This window comes from Eschrichtius robustus, chromosome 5 (genome assembly GCF_028021215.1).
Source record: "Eschrichtius robustus isolate mEscRob2 chromosome 5, mEscRob2.pri, whole genome shotgun sequence".
Lineage (NCBI taxonomy): Eukaryota > Metazoa > Chordata > Mammalia > Artiodactyla > Eschrichtiidae > Eschrichtius > Eschrichtius robustus.
Window position 1 is genome coordinate 925,819 of NC_090828.1, and position 23,245 is coordinate 949,063.

General features: G+C 60.8%; 1 protein-coding gene across 1 annotated transcript; it reads right to left on the bottom strand.

The window, feature by feature from the left end:
- Positions 1 to 4,176: 4,176 nt before the first annotated feature.
- On the bottom strand, positions 4,177 to 14,831 carry AGXT (alanine--glyoxylate aminotransferase). Its single transcript, XM_068544085.1, has 11 exons — positions 14,451 to 14,831; positions 14,163 to 14,355; positions 12,775 to 12,839; positions 12,487 to 12,587; positions 11,213 to 11,283; positions 9,648 to 9,732; positions 7,732 to 7,827; positions 6,983 to 7,052; positions 5,545 to 5,640; positions 4,834 to 4,962; positions 4,177 to 4,572 (listed from the first exon to the last, which is right to left on the bottom strand). Exons 1-11 carry the CDS (start codon positions 14,679 to 14,681, stop codon positions 4,465 to 4,467), a joined length of 1,245 nt encoding a protein of 414 aa, XP_068400186.1. The 5' UTR covers positions 14,682 to 14,831; the 3' UTR covers positions 4,177 to 4,464.
- Between the last annotated feature and the right edge of the window lie 8,414 nt (positions 14,832 to 23,245).

Sequence of the window (23,245 nt, forward strand, 5' to 3'; positions counted from 1 at the left end):
ATCAGACAGCAAAATGTAAAGCATAAAACTTTAAATCTCCCCAAATAACCTTGGGTATGGTATTGACTTTTTGATACAACGCCAAAGGCATGAAAAAAGCAGTGGATAAGCTGGATGTCACTGAAATTAAAAACCTTCACTCTGTGAAAGACAATATCAAGAGAATGAGAAGACAAGCCACATAATGGGAGAAAAAATTTGCAAAACACACATCTGATAAAGGACTGTCATCTGAAATATGCAAAGAACTCTTAAAACTCAACAATAAGAAAAGAAACAACCCGACCAAAAAATGGGCCAATGGCCTTAACAGACACCTTACCAAAGAAAATGTGCAGATGGCAAATGAGCATATGAAAAGATGCACCACATCATAGGTCATCAGGGAAACACAAGTTAAAACGAGATACCGCTGTACACCCATTAGCATGGCCAAAATCCAGAACGCCGACAACACCAAATGCTGGCGAGGATGTGGAGCAACAGGAACTCTCATTCGTTGCTTCTGGAAATGCAAAATGGTACAGCCATTTTGGAAGACAATGTGGTGGTTTCTTGTAAAACTAAACATACTCTCACCATATGATCTAGCAATCACACCCCTTAGTATTTAACCAAAGCAGCTGAAAACTTATGTCTACACAAAAACCTGCATGCAGATGTTTATAGCAACTTTACTCATAGTTGCCAAAACCTGGAAGCAACTGAGATGTCCTTCAGTAGGCGAGTGGATAAATAAACTGTGGTCCATCCAGACAATGGAATATTATTCAGATTTAAAAAGAAATGAGCTATCAAGCCATGAAGGTACATGGAGGAAGCTTAAGTGCATATTATTAAGTGAAAGAAGCCAATCTGAAAAAGGCTACATACTGTATGCTTCCAACTCTATGACATTCTGGAAAAGGCAGAACTATGGAGACAGCAAAAAGATCAGTGATTGCTAGGGTTTGCGGTAGGGGTAGGGATGAATGGGGGGGCGCACAGGGGATTTTTAGGGCAGTGAAAATACTCTGTATGATACTATAATGGTGGACACATGTCATTATACATCTGTCCAGACCCATAGGATGTACACCACCCGGAGTGAATCCTAATGTAAACTCTAAACCTTAGATGATTATGACGTGTCAGTGTAGGCTCATTAATTGCAGCAAATGCACCACGCTGGTCGGGGATGTCGACAGTGGGGAGGACTACATACCGGTGGGGGTAGGGGGTGTATGGGAAATTTCTGACCCTTCCTCTCAATTTTGCTAAGAAGCTAAACCTGCTCTAAAAATGTGTCTTAAAAAATAAATTAAAAAATTAAAAACCCAGTGGGGTTGTGGTGAATGGCAGTGGATTACATAAACGGAACCAAGCCGTACCCTGCAACCCAGGTGCTGTGCTTTGTGGTTTCTTTAGTAGAACAGACAGCACAGCCTCTGGGACGTGCTATGTGACTGCTGATCTGGGAAATGCATTCTCTTCGGCCCCCTTTAGAGAGGAGGATCAGAAACAGTTTGCATTCACTTGGAAGAGGCAACGATGTGAGTTCGTGATCTTGCCCCAGGTTCATCCTCGCGCTCTGTGTCACAACACAAGCCTGATGGGCCTTTATCATTGGGACATCCTGTAGAACGTCACTCTGGTTCACCATTTTGATTACATCCTGTGAAGAAGACCTGGGGAGCATTAGCTAGCAGTTCACTGGATGCCTTGTTACCTCCAAAGTGCGGAGGGTAAGTGACTCGGAAGGCTGTGGGTTCCGAGCGGGGTCAGAGCCCAGCTGGGCCCTCCAGCAGGTGCAGGTGCAGGTGCTGGTGGGACCCTGGGAGAGTGGGCGGCATGTGGCACCTCCGGAAACCCTAACGTGGTCATGGAGGTGGTGGAGCGGGACCGACCACGTCATCTGCAGCCTCACCGCTCAGCACGGTGTCTGCCATGATGCGCGGCCCCGGCAGAGAACGAGGCCCTGCCTGCGAGACCCCAGCGGACCGTGGGCTCCGAGCTGCCCATCGGGAGCCACCTGGTACAGGGTCCTCACCTGTGCAACGAGGCAGGAAAAAACGATGAAAAGATATGAACACTGGAAAAGAAGGAGTGAAAATGTTGTTATTCATAGACAACTTGATTGTCTACATAGAAATTCCCAAGGAATCTGCAAAGAAACTACTAGGTTTGTTTCCAGAGAAGGGTTAGCTATAAATCTATATATTAAGAATCACTATTGGAAATGAAATTTTAAAAATACCATCTACGGTAGCATCAAAAATACCAAACACGGGGCTTCCCTGGTGGTGTGGTGCTTAAGAGTCTGCCTGCCAACGCGGGGGACACGGGTTCGAGCCCTGGTCCGGGAAGGCCCCACATGCCGTGGAGCAACTGAGCCCGCGAGCCACAACTACTGAGCCCGCGAGTCCCAAGACATGAAGCCTGCTCACCTAGAGCCTGTGCTCCGCAACAGGAGAGGCCACCGCACTGAGAAGCCCGCGCACCGCGATGAGGGGTGGGGAAAGCCCACGCGCAGCAGCGAGGACCCAATGCAGCCAAAAATAAATAAATAAAATAAATAAATTTATATATAAAACAGAACCCCAAACACCTAGGAATACATCAAATAAAAGATGTGTAAGACCTCTACGCTGAAAACTGGAAACACGGCTAAGTTTAATTTTAAAAGACCTAAATTAATGTTCATGAATAAGAATTTGCAATATTTTAATAGTTTCCATTGTCCTTAACTTGATATATAGATTTAGGGCAATTCCTACCAAAATTCCAGTAAGCTATTCTGAGGAAATAGACAAGATGACTAAAATTTATATGCAAATTCAAAAGATCTAGGATAGGAAATACAATCTTTGAAAGGGAGAATGAAACTGGAGAACGCACACTACTTGATTTCAAAACTCTCTATAAAGCTGATGTACTTAAGACAGTGCGGTGTGGACAGAAGGGCGGATAAATTCAGCAACGAAAGGGAACAGAGAGGCAGAAGGAGACCTGCACCTATGGTCAGCTGGCAAAGGGGCCATGTCAACTAGATGGGAAGGAAAGTCTATTTAACAAACATTGGAAAGACCGCGTATCAGTCTGGATAAAAATGAACCTTGCCCCCTTCTCGACTCCACGCACAGAATCAATGGGAGGTGGGTCATAAACCTCAACATAAAACCTGACACCGCAAAGTTTCTAGAAGAAAACATGGGAACAGATCTTCAGGACCTCAAGGTAGGCAGAAGTTTCCTAGGGAGGAACCAAACAGCACAGACCATGAAGGAAACACATGAACAAATAGGACTTTAAAAATGGGATTTCAGGCCCTCTGGCCTCTCAGCTCCTGTGCTGACCACAGCTACCGTGTGACAGTGTCTGGGTCACCCTATGAGTGCCATCTCTCCCAGTGGCTGTGAGCACCATGGGGCAGCGGGCCTCGGGTCTGCTCAGAGCCCCACCCCAGTGCCCAAAGCTGTGCCCGGCCCCCAGCTGGGTGAGCGACGGGGTGGAGCCAGGCCAGCCCCAGCCCTCCACAAAGACACAGGGCTGCATGGGGTGTGGGTGCCCATCTCGACCAGAGGGAGGAATGGCCTGCATCCTGGAGGATCTTAGGACGGGTGAGGACCTGGAAGTGTGGACGTGGCTGTGACTGGTCTGGCCTGGCCTGACCCTTCCCAGGAAGGAGAGGCGAGGGAGCCTGGCATAGGCAGAGACCAGTGAGGGGCAGGAGCGAAGGGAGAGGGGGTCAGGGGGAGCCAGGCAGAGGAGGGGGAGGGGGCTGGGGGCTGGAGGCCCCCCTCGGCTGCACATTCAAGGGCAGAGTGGCCCCAGGGCTGCGAACTCCCAGACGTTCAGCGCCTGCAGTGGCCTGCGTGCCTGTGGTGTGCCCTTGAGTCATCAGGGCTCAAGTCCTGGCTGTTTGCTCTTGGGCATCTTGGTGCCCTTGTCCCGTGACCCTGGGGGCCTTCCGTGGAGGTTGTACGTGAGGATGTGTTTTGCAGGTTCAAAATCTGGGCCCAGAGTGTGCAGTGTCAGGGCCCCCAGCCCAGCTGACTTGGTCACACACCCCGTCCTCCAGCCCTGGGGAGGCCCAGGCGAGGATCCGCTCCCTGAGCTCCCCGCAACAGAGGTGCAGTCAGGGAGCTGGGGGCCTTCCTGCCAGACTCCTCTGCAGCCCAGCCCCACACAGTGAGGACAGATGACCAGCTGCTTCTTTATTGAACATTCACAGGCCAGTGACCTATGGGGACGGCAGCTCATTGGGGAGGCGCTGAGGGTCCAAATGGCCCACATCCAGGAAGCTCCACTCGGAGGGGACGGGCCGCTGGGGGCGGGGGCAGCTGCCCGGCCCTGCCCCTCCCCCCTTCACCTGGGCTGGGTCAGGAGCTGTCCTGTCCCCGGGGCCTGTCCCCCTTGCAGAGTCTGTTTGCCCCTGGGCCCCCACCCCCAGTCGACTGCGTGAGCGTGGGACAGGCAGCCGGGTCACAGCTTGTTCCGGGGGCAGCGCTGCAGGGCCTCCTGCAGGGCCCCGATCACTCGGTCCACGTTCTCCCGGGAGGCGTTACAGCCCAGCAGGCCGATCCGCAGCACCTGGGGCAGGGGCGGGGCGCAGACATCAGCCTCTGTCTGGGGCCCTGCCTGGCTGTGACTGAGGTAAGGGCAGAGCCAGCTGGTGTCCCCCGTGCGGGAGGAAGGGGGCAGGAGGGTACACTTGGCCTCGGTCACTCCCAGTACAGTCCCCGGGCTTCAGAGAAAGGTGTTCCCTTCCTGATGCCCTGCTGTCCTGGGTCCTCAGATGACCGCTGACCTCGGCCTGGGTGTGGAGCACTCAGAACCGCAGGTCCCCCTTACCTTCCCCACCGAGGGCCCAAGGCCGCCCGTGATCTCGATGTTGAAGTGGTCCATGACGTAGTTGACAAGGTCTCTCCAGTCGTAGCCCGCAGGTGCGGCCACGGTGGTGACGGTGGGCAGTCGGATGGCCTGCAGGACAGGCCGGGCTCAGCCACCTCATGCCACCACAGCCAGCCCCACCTGCCCTGGCCTGGCCAGCCCCGGCCGCAGGCTCCAAAGGGGCGGGCAGGGGTGCATGTGGGGGACGGAGAAAGGGCCCCAGGAGAGCGAGGTCACCACCGCCCCAGGAGCCACGCCCACCGGCTGGTGCTCAGGGCAGGGCGTCCAGCCTCCAGGGACCCCTCCCTGTGTCTGTTCTCTGACAGGCCACATGCTGAAACTCGGGGTGCCTGGCTTATTCAGCTGAGCCCCTACCCCCAGCCCCTCCAGGACGGTGTCTGGCTGGGGTTCTGGAGGCCGATGGGCGTCTTCCAGCTCAGGGATCACCCATAACTACTCCAGGTGGGGAGGCTCTGGGGGAGGTGGAGGCATCCAGTTAAATGTCCTAAGATCCGGAGGCCAGGAAACCGTGACAATGACGCTGACTGCCCCCCCCCCATCCCCAGGACCGTCCCTGCCCCCACCAGAACTGCCGTATCCCTAAAGGGGGCTGGACAGGAGCTCTCCCTCCCCCCACCGCCACCTGATGCCCTCTGCCCCTGCCCTCCTCACCGGATCCTTCACGAAGAGCTGCAGGCCCAGCCCCTGCAGGCGCCCGTGCAGGTACTCTGAGGCCTCGCGGTGCTGCTGCCAGCTGTTCTCCAGGCCCTGGGTGGGGAGAGGGCAGTGGGGTGGGCAGGGGGTGCTGGGGGCCCTCCTCGGTGGGCAGAGAGGGAGAAACTGGCTGGCATCCACAGGGGGCAACTTTGGCCGGCGGAGGGGCTCCTCTCCTGGCCTGGGCTCTGAGCCCCTCGGGAGCCCCCTGGAGCCCCAGGTTCAGGGCCCTGACTCTGCCCCAGGGGCCGGGCCCGGGCTACCTCAGGGTGGTGGAAATAGTCTGGGTCTGGGAGGGGGACGTGGCGGCCCAGCCGGTTGTTGGGTCCTCCAGGCCCCTGGGAGGGGTGGGGACGCCCTGGCCAGAGGTGGGGGGCCGGCAGGGGGCAGAAAGGCTTCTGGGCCACACGCTGCCTCCTGCCCTCCCAGCCGCTGAGCCCACAGTCCCAATTCCACGGGGGTCCAGCCTCTCCTGCCTGCGCAGCTCACAGCCGTGGCCCAGCCCCCTCCCCCGCAAGCGTCAGCTCCCGGCCTCTCTCTCGGCTGCGCACGCCAGCCCGGTGCTGGTGACCACCCAGCCCATGGGACACCTCGAGTCTAGCCCAGCCCTGGGGCGGTGGCGACGTGAGTGGACGCAGAGGGCAAACGTGGCCAGCGCAGCACCGCAGCCTCGCTGGAGGCAGGCCTTGGCCCAGGTCTCTCCCTGGCCTCTGGACCGGCAGCTGGCAGGGCCCCTGGGGGCCGTCCTGGGGCTGTGTTTCCTGGCCTGGGCCACACTTGGCCTCTTGGGTCCCGAGAGTGTGGACCTTGCACTGGGCCAAGGCACCACCCTGGTCGTGGTCACACCCAGCTGTCCCCACGTGGCTCCTGCCCACACCCTGGAGCGGGTAGTGGCTGAGGGCACAGCCCAGCCTTCTGACGGTGGTCTCACCCCACCCCCCTGCCCTCTGGCTCCACTTCCTGGCCGCCCGCCCTCTCTTCCTCCCACCTGGCCCCTCTGCTCAGCCAGGCCCACGCTGAGTGCTTCACTGAGAACCGAGGGGTTGGAAGGGGGTCCACACCTGCCCTACCACCACATCTGCCCTCAGGGCTCTGTCCTCCGGGGCCTCTACCCTCAGCTGGCAGCCGGCTCTCCCACCTCTCCCTGACGCCTGCCCAGAGCCTATCCCCCTCCACACTCAGGGCTACTCTCCAGCAAGGCCCCCAGCACCTCTCCCTTCCTGCGGGCCCCTCAGTAAACCAACCAGCAGTTCTCCGAGTCTCAGCATCCCTCTCACCCCCTGCCCCCAGTCAGCTTGCGGGAATCTCGGGGGGGGGGGGCGCCTCCCAGCGGCTCGCCAGCCTCAGCACCCGCCGGGTCCCAGCTCCACGCTGCTCAGCTGCCGCCTCCGCTCACCTGCTCTGCTAGATGGGCCAGGCTCTCCCTCAGGCTGTACAAGCTGATGACCGGGGTGGTGTGATGGTATCTGGAAGACAGGAGGGGGTGGCCAGGTCACTGGGCGGGGCCAGGGCAGTGACTGTGTCTCTCCCAGCCCCAGCTGGCCCAGGCTCTCTGACGACGGGTCGGCCCCCACCCAGGGGAGCGCGGTCCAGCTTGGGGGCTACAGACCTGCAGCCAGATCTGGGGAGAGCCTGGTTCAGAGCAGGGCACTGGCCAGGCTGCGGGGGTAGGCTGATGGGCTGGAGACCAGGCGCTGGCTCTCACCTGTAGCCCCAGTGCCCCGCTGTGCCCGCTGCGGAGGGCACAGTTCCTGGTGTCCCTGTCTACGTGTGTCACGTAAGGGGCTTCGGGTTAAGGTCAAAGCCACCTCACAGAGAGCCCCCTGGTCCCCCCCTCCCTCTGAGAGATGGGTAAAGCAAGCCCAGGATCGGGAAGATGTGTCAGGCCAGGTCCAAAGTGCCTGCAGATGTGCTGGGACTTCTGGGAGGAGAGGGCCGCATGGAAAGGGGGGTGGGGACCATGCCTGGGGGGCCTGAGGGGAATGGGGGGGACCCTGTTGGGGGCATTGAAGGCCTGGCACTGGTGAATCCCGGGGCCCCAGCTGGGGTGTGAGGGCATGAGGGTGGAGCCTGCCCATCCCTTAGCACTTCCCTCCCCTCCCCACCCACCCTTTCCCTCCCTGCCCAGCCCCGCCCCTCTCTTACATCCTGGGCTTGTCCTCGCAGCCCCAGAAGTTGGCCAGCCACTTGATGTCCAGGTAGAAGGAGAAGGGCTTGGTCCTCCGAGTGTAGATCTTATTTCTGGGGAGGAGAATCAGCCTGAATGCCCCCCCCCCACCATTGCTCAGAAGTGAGCCAGATGGGTGGGGCCCCCAGGACCCCCATGTCTGTATTCAGGCCCCTGGGGCCCAGCCTCTGCCTCTGCCTCGAGGGTGTGCGCTTGTCACTCGGGACGGGCTGATTCCCATGGAGTCACCCCAACTCATTCCTCAGGTCAGAGAAGGGGGACCGGAGGGTCTGCTGTGTGGTGAGTTCAAACACATAAGAATGACAGAGGGGACCCTATTTGAGGAAAGCGTCCTGGGAACTTGTTGGAAAACCCGGAAAATTTGAAGAATGCACTAACCGTGGAGTCTCCAGACTGCAGTTCTAACCTACAGGCCAGGACTTGAGCTGCAACATTTCCAGGCTCCAGGCAGCCCCGCTCACTGCAGACTGGCCCACAGTCCCAGCTGGCAGGAGCCCGTTCCTTAATACCTACCCTGGTTTGCTACTGCTCCTCCCGAATTCAATGGTTTTTATACAAGGGCAGAGCCCTTGGTTTGTCTCAAGTCTGAAGTCAAGGGCCTCTCTGTTCAGTCCTCCAGTTACCTGGCTGGTGCCTATGCTAAATGTATACCTAATGTATAAAGGCACGTAGTTATATCACCCCTGAGATTTTCTCTAATTGTTTGATATATGGTACAGCATTTATTGCACACTTCCCTTATCTGCCCATTTATCTTTGTTTCAAAAATCTGAACATAGGGTCAGCATATACTTATGCTCAGTGTTTAATGGTGAAATTTAAACGTAATTAAAATAAAAATAGTGTACCCATAAGAAAATGACAGAGGGGAGACTGAGGCTGGGAGTCTAGAGATGAGGCCTCACCTCTCCTAGAAGCAAGTGCAGCCTTGGGGACAAAACTGTGAAGCCGGGGTCTGCCGGAGGGGCCTCTGGGGCAGCCTGGGAAGAGCCGCGTCCCCGGGCCAGGTAACGCCAGGCTGCCCTGGCAGGCCTCTCCTCCCCACCCGGCCCGTCCTGTTCTCTCCTCTCCTTCCCCCTGGTCTCCCCAACCCCTGCACCCCCGTGGGCTCCTCTGCTCTCAGGTCCCAGGCGATGCTGGCTGATCTTGAAACGTTAAATAGAGGTGTTCTCCAACAGCTCCAGATGGACGTGAACAGACCGGGGCCGCTGTCTGACCTCCGGACTCAGACCCAGATGCCTCCTTGACCTGCCTCCAGGCCCCTCAGACTTCGCACACCCACACAGAACTCCAGATCTCACCTCACATCCTCTCTGTTCCGTCACCTGGGTGCAGCTCACGGTGATGGCCTGCTGGGGCCGGTCCTCAATCCCCTCCCCCAGCCCACCCAGGCCTGGTTCAGGGTCTGGACACCGGGGACATGGGGCGTGTTGAGGCTGCAGCGGGTGAAGGGGGCCTGTGCCTAGCCCGGGGAGCAGCTCCTGCATCGGCTCCTGGATGCTGAGCCAGGGTGGGGGCAGCAGCGGGCTGGCACTGCCCCCCATCCTGGGCTTGAGGCCAGGGACCTGCTGGAATGTTGGGCCCTGCAGCCCATACACAAGCCCCGGGTCCACAAGGAGCACCTTCTGGAGGCCAGCCTGGCCAGGCCACTCGGCCACACGCGTGGCCCTCAAGCTGCCCCAGACACCCCGCTCCCGGGGAACCCAGAGAATGGGCTCACCTGTCCAGGGCGGGCACCTGTCCAGGCTGGGGGGAGCATGGCAGAGCACGGCCCGCCCGAGGAGCCGTCCCCTCCCTTGCTCTGTCCCTCCCTCCTCGGGGCCGTCTGGCCTTGCTGCCTGTCCAGCCCTGGCTGGGGGCGGGGCTCACTCACTTGGCCTTGTCGCTGAAGGAGATGAGCGAGGTGCCTGCAGGGGCGTTCAGGACCTTCTGGGAGCCCGAGTATAAGACGTCGATGCCTGTGGAGGGGAGGGGCGCATGCTCAGGGGCCAAGCCCCACGTGGGGGAGGGGTCATGGGGGGGCCACCCAGCCCAGGTCCTGAGAGTGAAGCAGAAGTTGCGGGAACCTGGGACCCACCAGGCAACTGGTGTCGGCAATGGGAGGGACAGTGTTGGAGGACTAGACCCTTAACCTGTGGGGTCCGACGCTATTGCAGGGGGGCTGAGCTAACTGGAGGGCACCCCGTCAGCATCTGCTTGGTGTGGAAAGCCCACACGCCTGGGGTGAAGCGCTGGGAGAGAGCGGGGGGCGGCGGAGCGTGGAGGAGCAAACGGGTTTTTCCTTCACGTCTTGCAGTGCCCGTCCCCCGGCCTTCCACATAGCCTGAGGGGATTTTCAAATTATGGGGCAGCCGCAGAGGGCGGTGGTCAAGCCCGAAGCTGGCAGGACAAAGGACCAGGGTTCCCATCCAAGCCCTGCACCCGTCTCTGACTCCCTGAGGGTGGGGACCCGAGGGAACTGCGTGCCCAGGTGCACGGACAGGTGGACCCAGAACGTTCTTTACAGTTCATTCCTAAAGCCTAAAACTGGGCGGACCCGAAGTTCTCCCGAGAGGAAAGGGCTGAAGGGGGTGTTTTCACACAAGCGATGAATACTCAGGAGCAGCAACACGAGGGACCCTTGTTGACATTAGGTTGACGCCTGCTGACCCACAAGGTCCCGTGGCGGCCGGGATGGGGCAGTGAAGGCCAGAGGCCCTGAGCCTGGCCTTGCTGTTCCGCGGCCTGGGCCTCAGGCTGGAGCCTCCTTGCCTGGCTTCTCCCTCCACGGCGGGGGCGGCCAGCCTGGAGCCCAAGGGTGGGTACCCCGGGGACAGCACTGCCCCCCTGCTCCTATGCCCAGGGCCCCTCTGTGCGCCTGTCCTTTCAGAGCAGTGGTTGGGGTCAGCCCAGAAGGCTCGCCCTTCAGCACTGGACCCCGCGGAGCAGAGCACTCTGCAGAGCGAGAAGTGGGCCAGGCCATGTGGGGCGGGCAGCCGTGGGCCCAGCACCACCCAGGGTGGATCCAGGCTTTCCTCCCCGAGGAGATGCGGGGCCTGGAAGGCTTCCCCGGGCTGGCCTGCAGTGACAATGTCAGCGGTGCTCCCGGCGTGTGACAGGCGTTGGGGGGGTCTCTGCCCTGATTGGCAGGGGCCCTGACACTGTCCCCACCCCTCCTCCAAGGCTCTGAGTGCCTCTCCAAATGTCTCCCCTGGAGGGTCCCTTCCTCCCGCCTTCCCCCCGGTCCCGGCCCGATGGCCCAGCAGAAACACGGGGTGTGGCCAGTTTACGGAGCGCGTCCTCCCTGTGAGGAGTTGGTGCTCCTCCCACGCCTTGTGGACACCAGCGCCTAATCCGGGGTGCGGCTGGCGGACACCAGGCCCTGGCACAGGACGCCTCCCAGCCAGGGCTTCTGACGCTTCGGGCCACCGGTGGCTGGGGTGGGGGGCACTCCCTTACCCTGCTGGTCCATGTAGATGGGGACCCCGCCCAGGGAGGCCACCGAGTCCACCAGGAGCAGGCACTGGTACCTGGGGGCAGGGGCAGCAGAGAGCAGGAGGGGCTTCAGACTCTGCCCCTGGGTGGGGTTTCTGGAGGGGCCTTACGAGCCTTCAGAAGGGCCACCGGGGAAGCAGGGGGAGCCACCCGCCTCCCACAGGATGCCTCCTCCGGGGCTCTCAGCCCCCCGGGACCAGCTCTGTGTCTGAACCGGGGTGAGCCCCCGGCACAGCGAGCGTCACCCTGGGGGCCCCAGGTGGCCGGACCCAGGTGCTCACGAGGCCAGCCAGGCAGTCTGTGTCCTGGGGGCTGGCTGGGTGCTGAGTGCTCAGGCCCAAGGGCCGTTGGGGTCCAGGGACCAGCCTAGCACAAGGCTGCATCTCCTTCTGCAGACAGCCCACAGGGCAGAAGTCCACAGCATGGGGAGGACAGAGTCCAGAAACAGCCTGAGCTGAAACAGCTGACTTCCCTCCACCTCCACATTTTCTTTAAAAAAGGCACAGAGTATCCCACGTGGACCTATGGGAGTCGTAGCCCAGGTGACATCGGTGAGCTTGATTCACTGGACAAGACTCCAGGCGGCAGGCGGTCCCGGCTGGGCTGTGCCCAGTGGGCCCGAGGCCCCCGTGGAGGATGGCAGCCCTGCCGGGGTGACCCTGCCTTTCGGTGGAGCTTCTCTCCTTCCATCCTGTGGTCAGCTGTCCAGAGCACGACTGCTGGTCCCGGGAGGGAATCCCACCTGACCCCACGCAAGGCCCTGGGCAGCCCGGGCAGGGGTGGGGGGAGCCTGGCCGAAGGCAGTGGAGCACGGCGCTGCGTTGGGGCTCTGGGACTTCGGGGCGAGGGGGGCAGGCTGGGGCACCAAGGCTGCAGGGTCAGCGTGAGCCCACCCTAGTCATGGGCCAGGAGGGCAGTGGCGCTGGGGGGACACCTGACCCTGCTCTCAGATGGGAGGGTCCATCCAGCCTCGGCCCAGGGCCAGGAGGACCTCCGAGGACCTGCACCCCCATCACACGGCAGAGGCTGGGGGGACCGGCCAGCAGCCCACCACACTCCTACCCTGTCCTCAGACTGGGTCTGAGCTGTGCTTGGCTCTGCCCCCAGCACTGCCACCCTGGAAGAAGCCCACATGAGGGACAGGCCCACCTGTGGGGACAGGCTCACCTGAGGGGACAGGCCTACCTGTGGGGACAGGCTCACCTGAGGGACAGGCCCACCTGAGGGGACAGGCTCACCTGTGGCAGAGCTCCCCGTAGCCATCGAGGGGCTGCAGCACGCCGCTGGATGACTCCCCCTGAGTCAGGAACAGCAGCACAGGCTTGTGCTGGGCCAGGGCCTGAGGGGACGGAGGTTACAGCCGTGGGTGGAGCCAGTGCGGGGAAGGGGCCTCCGCCTGGTGTGGCCCCCCACACATTCCCTCCCCAGGGGCAGCGCACATCTGGGCAGCGGGAGCTGGACGCCCCTCAACCCCTCCTGCCCCCCAGCTGACCGGCCTCCTCCCCGGGCCGGCGCACCCCCCGTACCTCCTCCACCTCCTGCAGCGTGAAGTGGCCTCCAGGGTCCTTGATCATCGGGTGTACGCGGGCTCCTGGGGGCAGAGTGAGTGGTGAGCAGCCCCGCACGCTGGGCGGGAGCCGGTGCTGGGGACAGAGGCCGGGCTGAGCAGGTGGGCCCTGTGAGGGCCGCCCACACCTGCCCCCAGCCGCTGCTGGAGGGGGAAGGCGGAGTGTGCTGGGCGAATCCAGGTTCCGCGGTGCCGTGGATGAGAGCGGCTCCCTCAGCTCCACTGCCGCCTCCCCAGCCCACCTTCCCTGAGCCCAGCCAGGCCGGGCACCCCGGTGCTTGGCAGCGCTCTCCACACGGGAAGTAGAGAAGCATCTGTGCAGGGCGGAGCAGACGGGAGCTTCCCAGCAGAGGGCGGCTTCGGAGGGGCCGCGCAATTGACGGATGACTGGGTGACGGATTGAATGCACGCGGGAAGCAGGAGCCAGCGTTGCCCGCTCTGGGGCCCTGGGGCTCCAGGGAGGCAGGCCCTTGTCCTGCTATGCCTCTTGAAGCCCTGCACCCCCGTGCACAGCAGGCCCCCAGTGTCATATGCAGGAGGCGGGGAGGCCCTAGGACCATCCCAGCCTCAGGGGCCTGAGGTGTGCGGTGGAGGCAGGGGAGGGGCTTGCCCAGGCCAGGAGGGTGGCCGAGGTCCGCTCAGGGTCCTGGACCTTGCCCGACCCGGGCTCCCCTTGAAAACCAGCGTGTGCACTGGAGGGGCCCCAGTGAGGGGTCAGGATGCCCTCGGGCTGTCGGGGGTTGTCCATTAACCTGGACCGAGTGTGGCCATGTGTGGAGCTGACCAGGCAGGGGTTCCGTGATGTTTCCAAACCCGCAGTCAATCATTAAACCCAATGCACCCTCGGGCTTTCGACTTCTGTCTCTCCCTTTAGTAAATTTTACTCTGGAAGTGGAAACCCTGTCCATACCTCCGTATTTTGCAGCTCTAGAAACAGAGCTGTTTCTGAGATTTTGAGGGGGGGATGTCAGCTTCTGAAACCTTGTCCTGTGACAGAGTGGAGGTGGCCCCTGGGGACCCCAGACAGCTGCGGGGACGCTCTGGGTTCGTGCTGAGACCAGAGGAGCCCCTGCAGTGCCGTCCCCACCACGGGCTCCGGAAACAGCTGCTCCCCAAACTCCGGGAGACCAGGGGGATGGGGGCCCCTCGAGCATCCCGACGCCCACTTGGAGGAGACAGCAGGCTGGCGGGCAGGTGGATGCGTGAAGGGCCTCCAAGGGGGGTAAGTGCTCAGGGCCTGAGGTTGGTACCTGGAGAGGGGGGCTTCCAGGCTTCGTGCCGGAGGAGGGAGGCCTCTGGGGAAGGATGGAGCGAAGGGCCGCACCCCACGCCCACACCGTCTCTTACCGATGCGCTCCCCGATGTCCTGGGCCCGCTGCCCCCAGACGCCGTTGACCCCGACCAGGAAGGAGTCCCCCGGCTCCAGGAGGTTGAACAGGGCGGCCTCCAGTGCACAGTGCCCCGAGCCGCTGATGGCCAGCGTGAGGGGGTTCCGGGTCTGGAACACGTACTGGATGCCTTGCTTGATCTCGTCCATGATCTGGGGGCAGTGGACATGCAGGTCACCGCCTCCCCTACTCCCACCCCAGGGAGGAGGCCACTCAGGGCACTGACCGCTGTGTCTCAGTGGCCTACCTGGAACATCTCCTCGTGCATGTGTCCTATTGTCTGCCGCCCCCCAGCCGCCATGACGCGGGGGGTCAGGTTAGAGGGGCCGGGCCCCAGCAGAAGCCGGCTGGGGAGGGACAGGGGCTTACTCAGGGCTTCTGGGGGGGCCACCAGCAGTGGGTGGGAGGCCATGGTCCTCACCCAGCCTGCCGCCTTGTGCCCCAGGGCCGCACTGGCCGCGGTCAGTGCCCGGAGCATTTCCCAGCAGGCCCTGCACTGACGATGGGCAGCGGAGGACACGGGGGCGCACAGGAGGTGAGCCTGGTCGATGGGTTTCTGCTCTACCTGCTGCCTTTGGCTGTTTGTCGTTGTTACCAGACCGTTATCAATGCTCGTCCTGCACGTGAAGGCTTGGCAGCCGGGGTGTTGAACCCTCGGCGGGAGAGGAGGAGCCAACAAAGTCCAGTCCGTGAAAAACAGATCTTGGCAAGTGGTCCTCTGCTCTCCAGCTGCCCCTCCCGCTCCATCCCCAAAGGATGCCCAGCCTGGTGCATCTGGCTGGGCTCAGGGGGCCCCAGCGTTTTTCTTATGGGACTAGAGCGCCAACATTTCAGACTTGGCAGACCTACAGGCTGTGTTAAAACTACTTAGCCCTGCTGTGGTGGTGAGAAGGCGGTTACAAGGGTGTGGCTGTGTGCTAATAAAACTTTATTTACAAAAGAAGCGGTGGGCCAGATTTGGCCCAGGGCCACAGTTTGCTGACTCTGGCTTAGCTCCTGGAAAGACTCACTTTAGAAAATATATATGCTCCACGTGTATAAACACACATACGCACACACTGAGGACATGTCCATTCCTGATCCTTTTGGAATAAGTATTTCCTCTGCCCGTCTACACCTGAGGGCCCTGATGCTTGGTCTCCACACACGTAACCAAGGGGTCCTCACTGGGGAGCCTCCTCAGCTTCTGAGTCAGCAGGTGGGTAGAATAAATGCAACCAAGACTCCCTGCAGGAGGAGCCAGGCCCAGCAAGGGTGGCAGCCCAGCAGAGCCGCTGGTGTCCTGGGACATCGAAGGAGCCCTGCGTTGTGGGTGACCAGGCCAGGGAGGCACTGGACCGGATGCTCTCTGAGTAGCTCTTGCTTCTGACAGCTCTCGAGGGGCCGGGCTGGAGCTTGCCAGGACTTCCCGTTTTGTGTTTAGGGATCTGACGCCTGGGCCTCGGTAAGCAGGGAGCCGTCCGGGCTTCCACGGAGCCTCCATGGTCGGCAAGCACCTGCACGTGACCTTCTCCCATGGGGACTTGCTGCTCGGCTCAGCAGAGCCCCTGCATTCAGCACTCGCTGCTTGGGCTGGGTTCGTCTGGCGTCCTGGGGCGGCAGGGACTCCACGAGCTTTAGCCAGGATGGACAGGCATGGCCTGAGCACTTGGGGACCCTCACAGCCCTGCTGGGTCGGGGCGCTCCGTCCATCGGGGAGGAACAGGCAAAGGGGACAGGCCCCGAGTGGTGGGCAGAAAGCAACTCAGGAAAGAGGGCCCAAATGTGTCCCTGTTGGCCCAGGGCAGGCCTGCCACGCCACCGCTAGCCTGGCCCTGTACGCACAGGGAGGCCCCGCGGGCGCTCCCCCCCTTGCTCCTTCCTTCCCTCCTTTCCTCACTGCCCCGACGTCTTCCTTACCAAGCGAACCCTCTGGGCCAGGACCCAATCTGGCAGCTCCAACTGATGCAGGGTCAGCAAGAAGAGAAGCAGAAGCCCCTACCAGCGGCCGGCGGGTGGGGCAGAGGACCTGGGGTCTGCGACAGCCTCCTGGGAGCTGAGAGGAGAGGCCTGAAGGGCCTGAGAGCCTGGAGGAGGGGACAACCCCAGGGGGCTGCTGGGCAAAGCTCGTGGGGGCTTCGGAGCTGGGCCTTGGAGAAGGGAGAGGCGGGCCCACCCCAGGGTGGGAGGGGTGGTGAGGGCCTGCTAGGCAGAAGGAGCTGCAGGGACCTGGGCACAGAGGTGGAGGCCTGTGTGAGGAGGGCCTGTGCAGACCCCTGCTGGGGCCAGCAGCCTCAGGTCTGGCCCGGCCATGGCGTCTGGGGCCCGCTGCTGGCCTGGTAATGCCCGTGCGGCACTGGGCCTCTGCAGTCACAGGTGTGTCAGCCCTGCCCAGCCCTGGTGCTGACCTGCCACAGTGAGGAACCTTCTCCTGCTGGAGGGGATGCCAGCCCCGCAGCTGTGTCCACCCTGGGGGTCCCCTGCCTGCTGGGAGCGGGAGGACCCCTCGACTCTGCTCCTGCCCTGGCCACCTTGTCTGCAGCCACACGGTCCCTGGGATCCTTCCCTCAGTCACTGAGCCCGTCCTGCTCGGCCCGCCCTCCGCCCACCTGGGAGCTGCACCACCTGGACCAGTTCATCGGGGCCTCCCGCCAGGTACACTGCCGCCTTCGCGCCAGTCTAACAAAGGCCTCTGTATCTTTGCACGTGCTGTTCCGTCTGCCTGGAAGGCTTGTCCCTTTCTTCACTCAGCCCCTCTGGCTCCTCTCTCAGAGCTGTGGCTAAGCCTCCTGTCCGGGGAGCCATCCTGTCTGGGGTTCCTCAGACGTCCTTCCGCCACGCCACAGGCTGCATGGGCCGCCCTGTCTGTGCAGGCCTCGGGCAGGACCCCACGTCGTGCAGCCCTGCGGGGTGCCCAGCGCGGCACGTCGGGGCGGGAGGAGCCTGGGCCCGGGGTTGGCCGACCCGGCCTGGCCGGTGGACGGGTGGGGGCGGCCCAGGGCAACCAGGGAGGTTTGTGTCCTTTGCTCCAAAACAGGAAGACGTCCTGCGTCGACGTAAGCGGGACGGGGTGTTGCAATCCGGAGAGGCGTCTCCTCAGCCCGAGAGCAGATTGGGAGCCGCGAGCCACTGACGACAGCGAGCAGTGCGGCAGGCACCCGACCTCTGTTTCCCGGATCCCTGGAGATAAGGGCCACCTGGCCAGGTGGGCTAGGCAGATCCTGGTCTTGAGGCCAAGGTCGGCACAGCATCTCCCGGAAGCTGCGTCTTGTAGCTCCGGAAGGGCCAGCCAGCTCACCCCAGGCCACCGTGCGGGGCCTTGAACCAGCGGCCGTGGGGGCCTGGGGAAATGACGTCCAGACCAGTTCCTGGTGCCTGCCCACGGGGGGCCTCCCAGGCCCAGCTCCCCGTAGACCCAGGAGTGTCTTAGTCCCCCAGTCAGTGGTGGAACCCACGGGCTGATGCCTGCCACACCGTGCCACACACTGAGTCTGGTTTTTAAATTTCACTTCTGGTTTCCCACAGTTGATGTGAAAAGCACAAATGATTGCTTTTGCCTGAGGGTCTGCAACCTGCCGCGCCCCAGAGGCGTGTCGTGAAGGCAGGTGGGTGCCATCTGTCCCTTTGGCCCTCCGGGCAGACAGTGACCTTGTTTGCTGGTGCCGGTGGGCTTCTCGTCCTATCTACCAGCTGGGAGTCTCCCCGGATGCTCTGTTTCAAACCTACGGCTAAAGCCAGCCTGTCCTGACATCCTGGGCCAGAGGAGGCCGTCAGAGGCCCGCCGCTCACATTTTCACAGACAGCCCGCCAGGTCCCAGATGGCCTGAAACCCGCAGCCTCAGCCAGAGCGGCAGGACCCCCAGGGCTGCCTGGTGTGAAATGCAGCTTTGCCTCAGGGCATCCGGGCCCAAGGCGCCACGGCCAGGTCACCACCTGAGTGGTAGGGGTGGGTCTCTGCTGGGAGAAGGTCACTGGGAGCCTGTCCCAGTGAGCAGCCCCTGCTGAGACGCCACGTGCCTGGTTATTTGTTTAGTTGTGCCCTGGCAGGTGCTACAGGGCCAGGCTCTGGACACCATCGATTAACTGCCGCCCCTCCACCCAACCGCGGTCCAGCATGATGTTGCTTCCCGGTGGTCAGGGCGCCCTGGGTGAGGACACCAGGTCTTGGGGTGGAAGCCTGCACCTGCGGCGAGGGGCCAGGAGCCCAGCGGAGGGCACCGCCCAGCTCTGCCTCGGAGAATCAGGACTGAGTAGTCTCAGGGCGCTGCCACAGGTATGGCTCACGTGCTTCAGCTCCACTACGATGAGGGTGGACGGGCAACTTGCGGCAGCCAGTCACCCCTGTTCTCCAGGCGCTGAGCAGGCAGACAAGCCCCTGGCCACGTGGTGACGAATGACACATCGATCACCACAGCAAGCACCCTCGCAGAAAAACCAAGCGTTCCTGGGGCTCTCGAGGTGCCCGCTCTGTGTGTTGTGATTCTCAGGGCCTCATGGGGGGCTCGGCCCCTTTCCCATATGGGTCCCTGGGGCGCTGTGTCATTCATAATGTGACAGACGTGACAAACCAGAGAGGACCCCGGAGCCTCGCGCCTGCCCCATGAGGTAGGAGCTTTGGCCAGGCTGTGTCCCGAGTGCCCTCCGGCCCCTGTGGCCAGTGCCCCAGCGGGACAGCCGGGTACCAGCCTGCTGAGTTTACCAAGAAGTAAAGAGATACTTTTGAGTATTTCCCACTGACATTTGGACTTAAAACATTGCTTTTAACACAGCAGAACCCGGGTCTAGGATCGCCCAGGGCGCCCACCCTCTCACACCCCAAAACCCAGGAAGTGGCTACGTGTAAGTCCCACCTACAGAGCTCAGGAGATGACACACACTGGCCTCACAAACGTCGCACAAGTCAATCCAGGCTTTGTTGTCAGTCGGAGGATACATTTAGCATCCACTTTAACGTCAGTTTAAAATCCAGCATGAGATGAGGGTCGTCAAAACCCAGGACACAAGATTTTGCGGAAAAGTTTGGCGAGACTCAGGCCGGACTGGATGTGCATGCCTGGCGTTTCCTCCCGCGGATCACCGCGGTGCAGGCACTGAACCCTCTCTGCCTGTTTTCCTGTTAACGGGAAGCTGAGGTTTAGCTGCAAGGTAAGGTGAAAGGTGAAAGGTGAAAGATCGCCCCGCCCTTCGTGTTTGGGATCCCAGGGACCCGTTCCAGTTCCGTTGTCAGGGACTGCACGGCCTGTCCGGCTGGTCCTCCAGAGGCCGTGAATGCAGGGCCCCGGCAGGGAGGGAGCTGGCCCAGGGCCCGCAGCTGGACGGGCTGGACCGGCACCTTCGCTCCACTCTCTTCTCTGAGGCGACCGTGGAATCCAAGCCAGAAGGCGGGTTGTCTGCGAGGACTTGCTGCTCAGGGCACGACTGCACGCGGCTCTGCGGGGTCAGTCCCACCTCCACGTGCCTTCGCTGCAGCCCGCGTTCCCAACACCGGTGCCAGGGAAACAGGCCCCTTGCAGGTAGATCTCAGTGCTCTCAGGTGTTGTGGGTTGCATTGTGCCCCCCAAACTGTATGTTCTGGTCCTGACCCCTGGTACCCGTGAATGTGACCTTATGATAGGTCTCTGCAGATGTGATCCAGGTAAGACAAGGTCATCCTGGGCGCAGCAGGCCCCCATCCGATGACGGGTGTCCTTACAAGGAGAGGGAGATTTGGACAGAGATACAGACACACAGCAGAGGCCATGAGACGGGAGGGACGCAGCCACAAGCCGAGGGACGCCAAGGATCGCCAGCCACCAGCAGAAGCTGGAGAGGCAGGAAGGAGCCTCCTCCGGAGGCTTCAGAGGAGTGCGGCCCTGCCCACACCTTGGCTTTGGACGTCTGGCCTCCAGAACCAGCAGAGAACACGTTTCAGTTTGCGGGGATGTGTCACAGCAGCCCTAGGAAGCTAACACAGCAGGGAACCCCTGACGCTGGGGCTTTACCTTTGGGTTTTGCTGTCAACAGCTGTTACGTGTCGAGAGCTAGGGCACTGCTGGCCGCCGTGCTCACAGCCGGGCGCTCCAGCCTCCCGCTGCCCGTCGGTGCCAGCCCCGCACTCCAATCCCCCCACCCCGGTCCCACTGCCTGGCACAGCTCCTCTGTGGGCTCATTGGCGTCTCTTTCACAAGCTCTCACTCTCCTCTCCAATCTCACACCCCCAAGACTTCTGAAACGCTGATTCAGCAAACACAAAAGCGGAAGTTGTTCTCTGGCTACGCAAGCGCTCGGCTGATGACAGGGAGGCCGTCTCTGCGGCCGCTCAGCCCGGTTGGCGAGGCCGAGAGAACGCAGAGATGGAGCCAAGTGCCGGCCCCTCCCGGTGGGCTGCCAGCCCTGCCCCACCTCCGAAACTCACCCCAGCTCTTACGGAAAGAGTTGAGAAATGGCCCGCGTCCCCTGGGACTCTCGTGCCCACGGCCCTCCCACGTCTGACCCTCACTGAGAGCTTCCGAAACGTCCACTGCCCTAAACGCAGTTATTTCTGGGGGCCGGGTGAACGCTGTTGGAGGAGGTTGGGAGACCTGAGTGGACCCTCTTCTTCCTGGGGCCTGGCCCTCATCGGTCACTTAACCTCCCCCGCTGGGATTGCCTCTGCGGCAGGAGGTATAGGCGCCCACCCTCGCTGGCATCGCAGGGGTTTATGAGCCTCAGAAGACATAGTATGTGAGAAGACACTTTGCAAACTCTTGCCCTGAGTCACCTTGGCCTGATGTTATGGAGAACCTGGGGGACTTTGCTATTCACAGGAATTCTCCCAGGAAGAAGAGTTCAATGCCTACCTGACACTCACTTTTTAAATTGAATTTTAAAAGATGAAAGTATTATATGTTCACCATAAGTAATTTTTTAAAAGACAAAAGAAATTTAAAACAAATCAAGTGCTTGGAAACCCTCTATTGACACTAGGCCCCTTTTACACTCTATGTTCATCTTGCCAGGTTTTTGTCTGCATCACTGAAATCATTTAATATACGCTGATATTTCAGTGGTGTTAACACCGGCGCCTTCATGGTCCCTGAGGGAAGAATACAGAACAGGTCAGAGCCGGTGCTGCCTTTCACTCCTGAGACAGCCTGGATGCTCAGAGTTTGTCAGCCTTTCCCGTTCCAAGCTTTTCTTAATGAACAGGAAAAGAAACGACTTCTTAAGCCAGTTCATAGACCTTCAAGAGGCAGAGAGTTGATACTCTCATTTGTTAGTGTGTCGGGTGAGCAGGTCTGTTTGATTCAGCTGCAGCTGAAATCATTTACCTTGGCGTTTCTAGAGCAACATATTTTCAGTGTCTGTCCCTGACATCCCCGGAGCTGCTTTCCACCTGCTGTGGAGAAAAGGGTTAACAGGCAGGCCCTGGGCTGGGAGCTCCCAGGAGGGTCCCCAGCCCCCTCGTGGAGGAGAGGGCCTCGCCGCCCCTAAACATTTGTGCTGGGAGTCTGGAACCTTCACCAGGCACAGGTGCCCGTGACCACCCCCAGGAAAAGCCCCAGGCGCTGTGTCTCTGACGGGCTCCCCGGGGAGACAGCACCTCACGGGCGTCACGGCTGGCGGTGGGGAGCTAAGCACGTCATGTGAGGAGAGGGGGCTCTGGAAGCTCACGCCTGGTCCCCGACTTGTCCCTGCGCCCCCTTCCTTTTACCGATGTTGCTTTGTATCCTTTCTCTGTCCTGAATCCAGCTGTGAGCGCGGCCGCTGCTGAGTCCTGGGGGCCCCCTAGCGAACCTGGGGGTGGTCTTGGGGACGCAGACTGCAAAATATGCACAACTGACTTTTTAAAGCTCAGGGAGTTGAGTGTTTCAACACTGACAACTCTGTAATTAGATCCATGTTTCTGTCCTCTGTTCGGCAAACTTCAGCCTCATTTCTTTTTACATTTTTTTAAAAAATTAACTAATTAATTTATTTATTTATTTATTTTTGGCTGTGTTGGGTCTTCGTTTCTGTGCGAGGGCTTTCTCCAGTTGCGGCGAGCGGGGGCCACTCTTCATCGCGGTGCGCGGGCCTCTCCCTGTCGTGGCCTCTCCCATTGCGGAGCACAGGCTCCAGACGCGCAGGCTCAGTAGCTGTGGCTCACGGGCTTAGTTGCTCCGTGGCATGTGGGATCTTCCCAGACCAGGGCTCGAACCCGTGTTCCCCTGCATTGGCAGGCAGATTCTCAACCACTGTGCCACCAGGGAAGCCCGAGCCTCATTTCTTTCCTATCCTGAGAGAGGTTCTGACGTTTTGCTTCATTAATTTATGTTTTCGTTTGTTCACCATCATTGACTGATGGTCTTCTCTGTGTCAACCGTATGAGAATAAATGATTGTGCATAAGATGATGAGAAAACCCGCGGGCTCACGGCTCCAACATGCTGGCCCAGGGGAGGGACAGACGCAGCTGCAGGCTGTGGCCTCCGAGAAGCCCAGGCGGCAGCAGGGAGCATGTCCAAGGTGGGGACAGGCGGGCAGGAAGCTCTGAATCCGTCAGGGGAGAAAGGTTGACCGGGGCCATGAGGGTGGGAGGCACAAAGGCCCAGCCCCAGGGAGCCGGCACCAGCAGGGGCAGAGGAAGGCACATTTGGCGTCTCTCCTGAAAGCCCCGCGGAACCACAGACACTTCCTGAGCAATGACGGATCCAGCAAGGAAGGTGCTTTGAGAGTTGGCCAGGAGAGGGGGGCGCCTCCCCTGGTGACCTCCGGTGTGTCTGGAGTGCAGAGGGCCCCAAATGGGAGTGAGTATCAGAATCCCCAGATTTCTGCTCAGCAGGACTTGGGTGGGCCCGGGAATCTGCTTTTCTGGCCAGAGATCCTCAGCAGGGAACCCGAGGAGGCCAGGATTCCCAGGGGACCCACAGGACAGGGAGGCTCAGAGGGGGTGGGTCTGGGGTCAGAGGTCACCTGACTCCAAAAGCCTGTGCTTGGGCCCTGGGAGCCTCCAGCCTGGGGATGGGACAGAGGAGGTAAGGGGACCACGTGCTGGCCCCGCGGGGAGCAGCGACACCCAGCAGCCAGACTGAGACCCCACAGGAGACTTCACATTCTCCCCCCT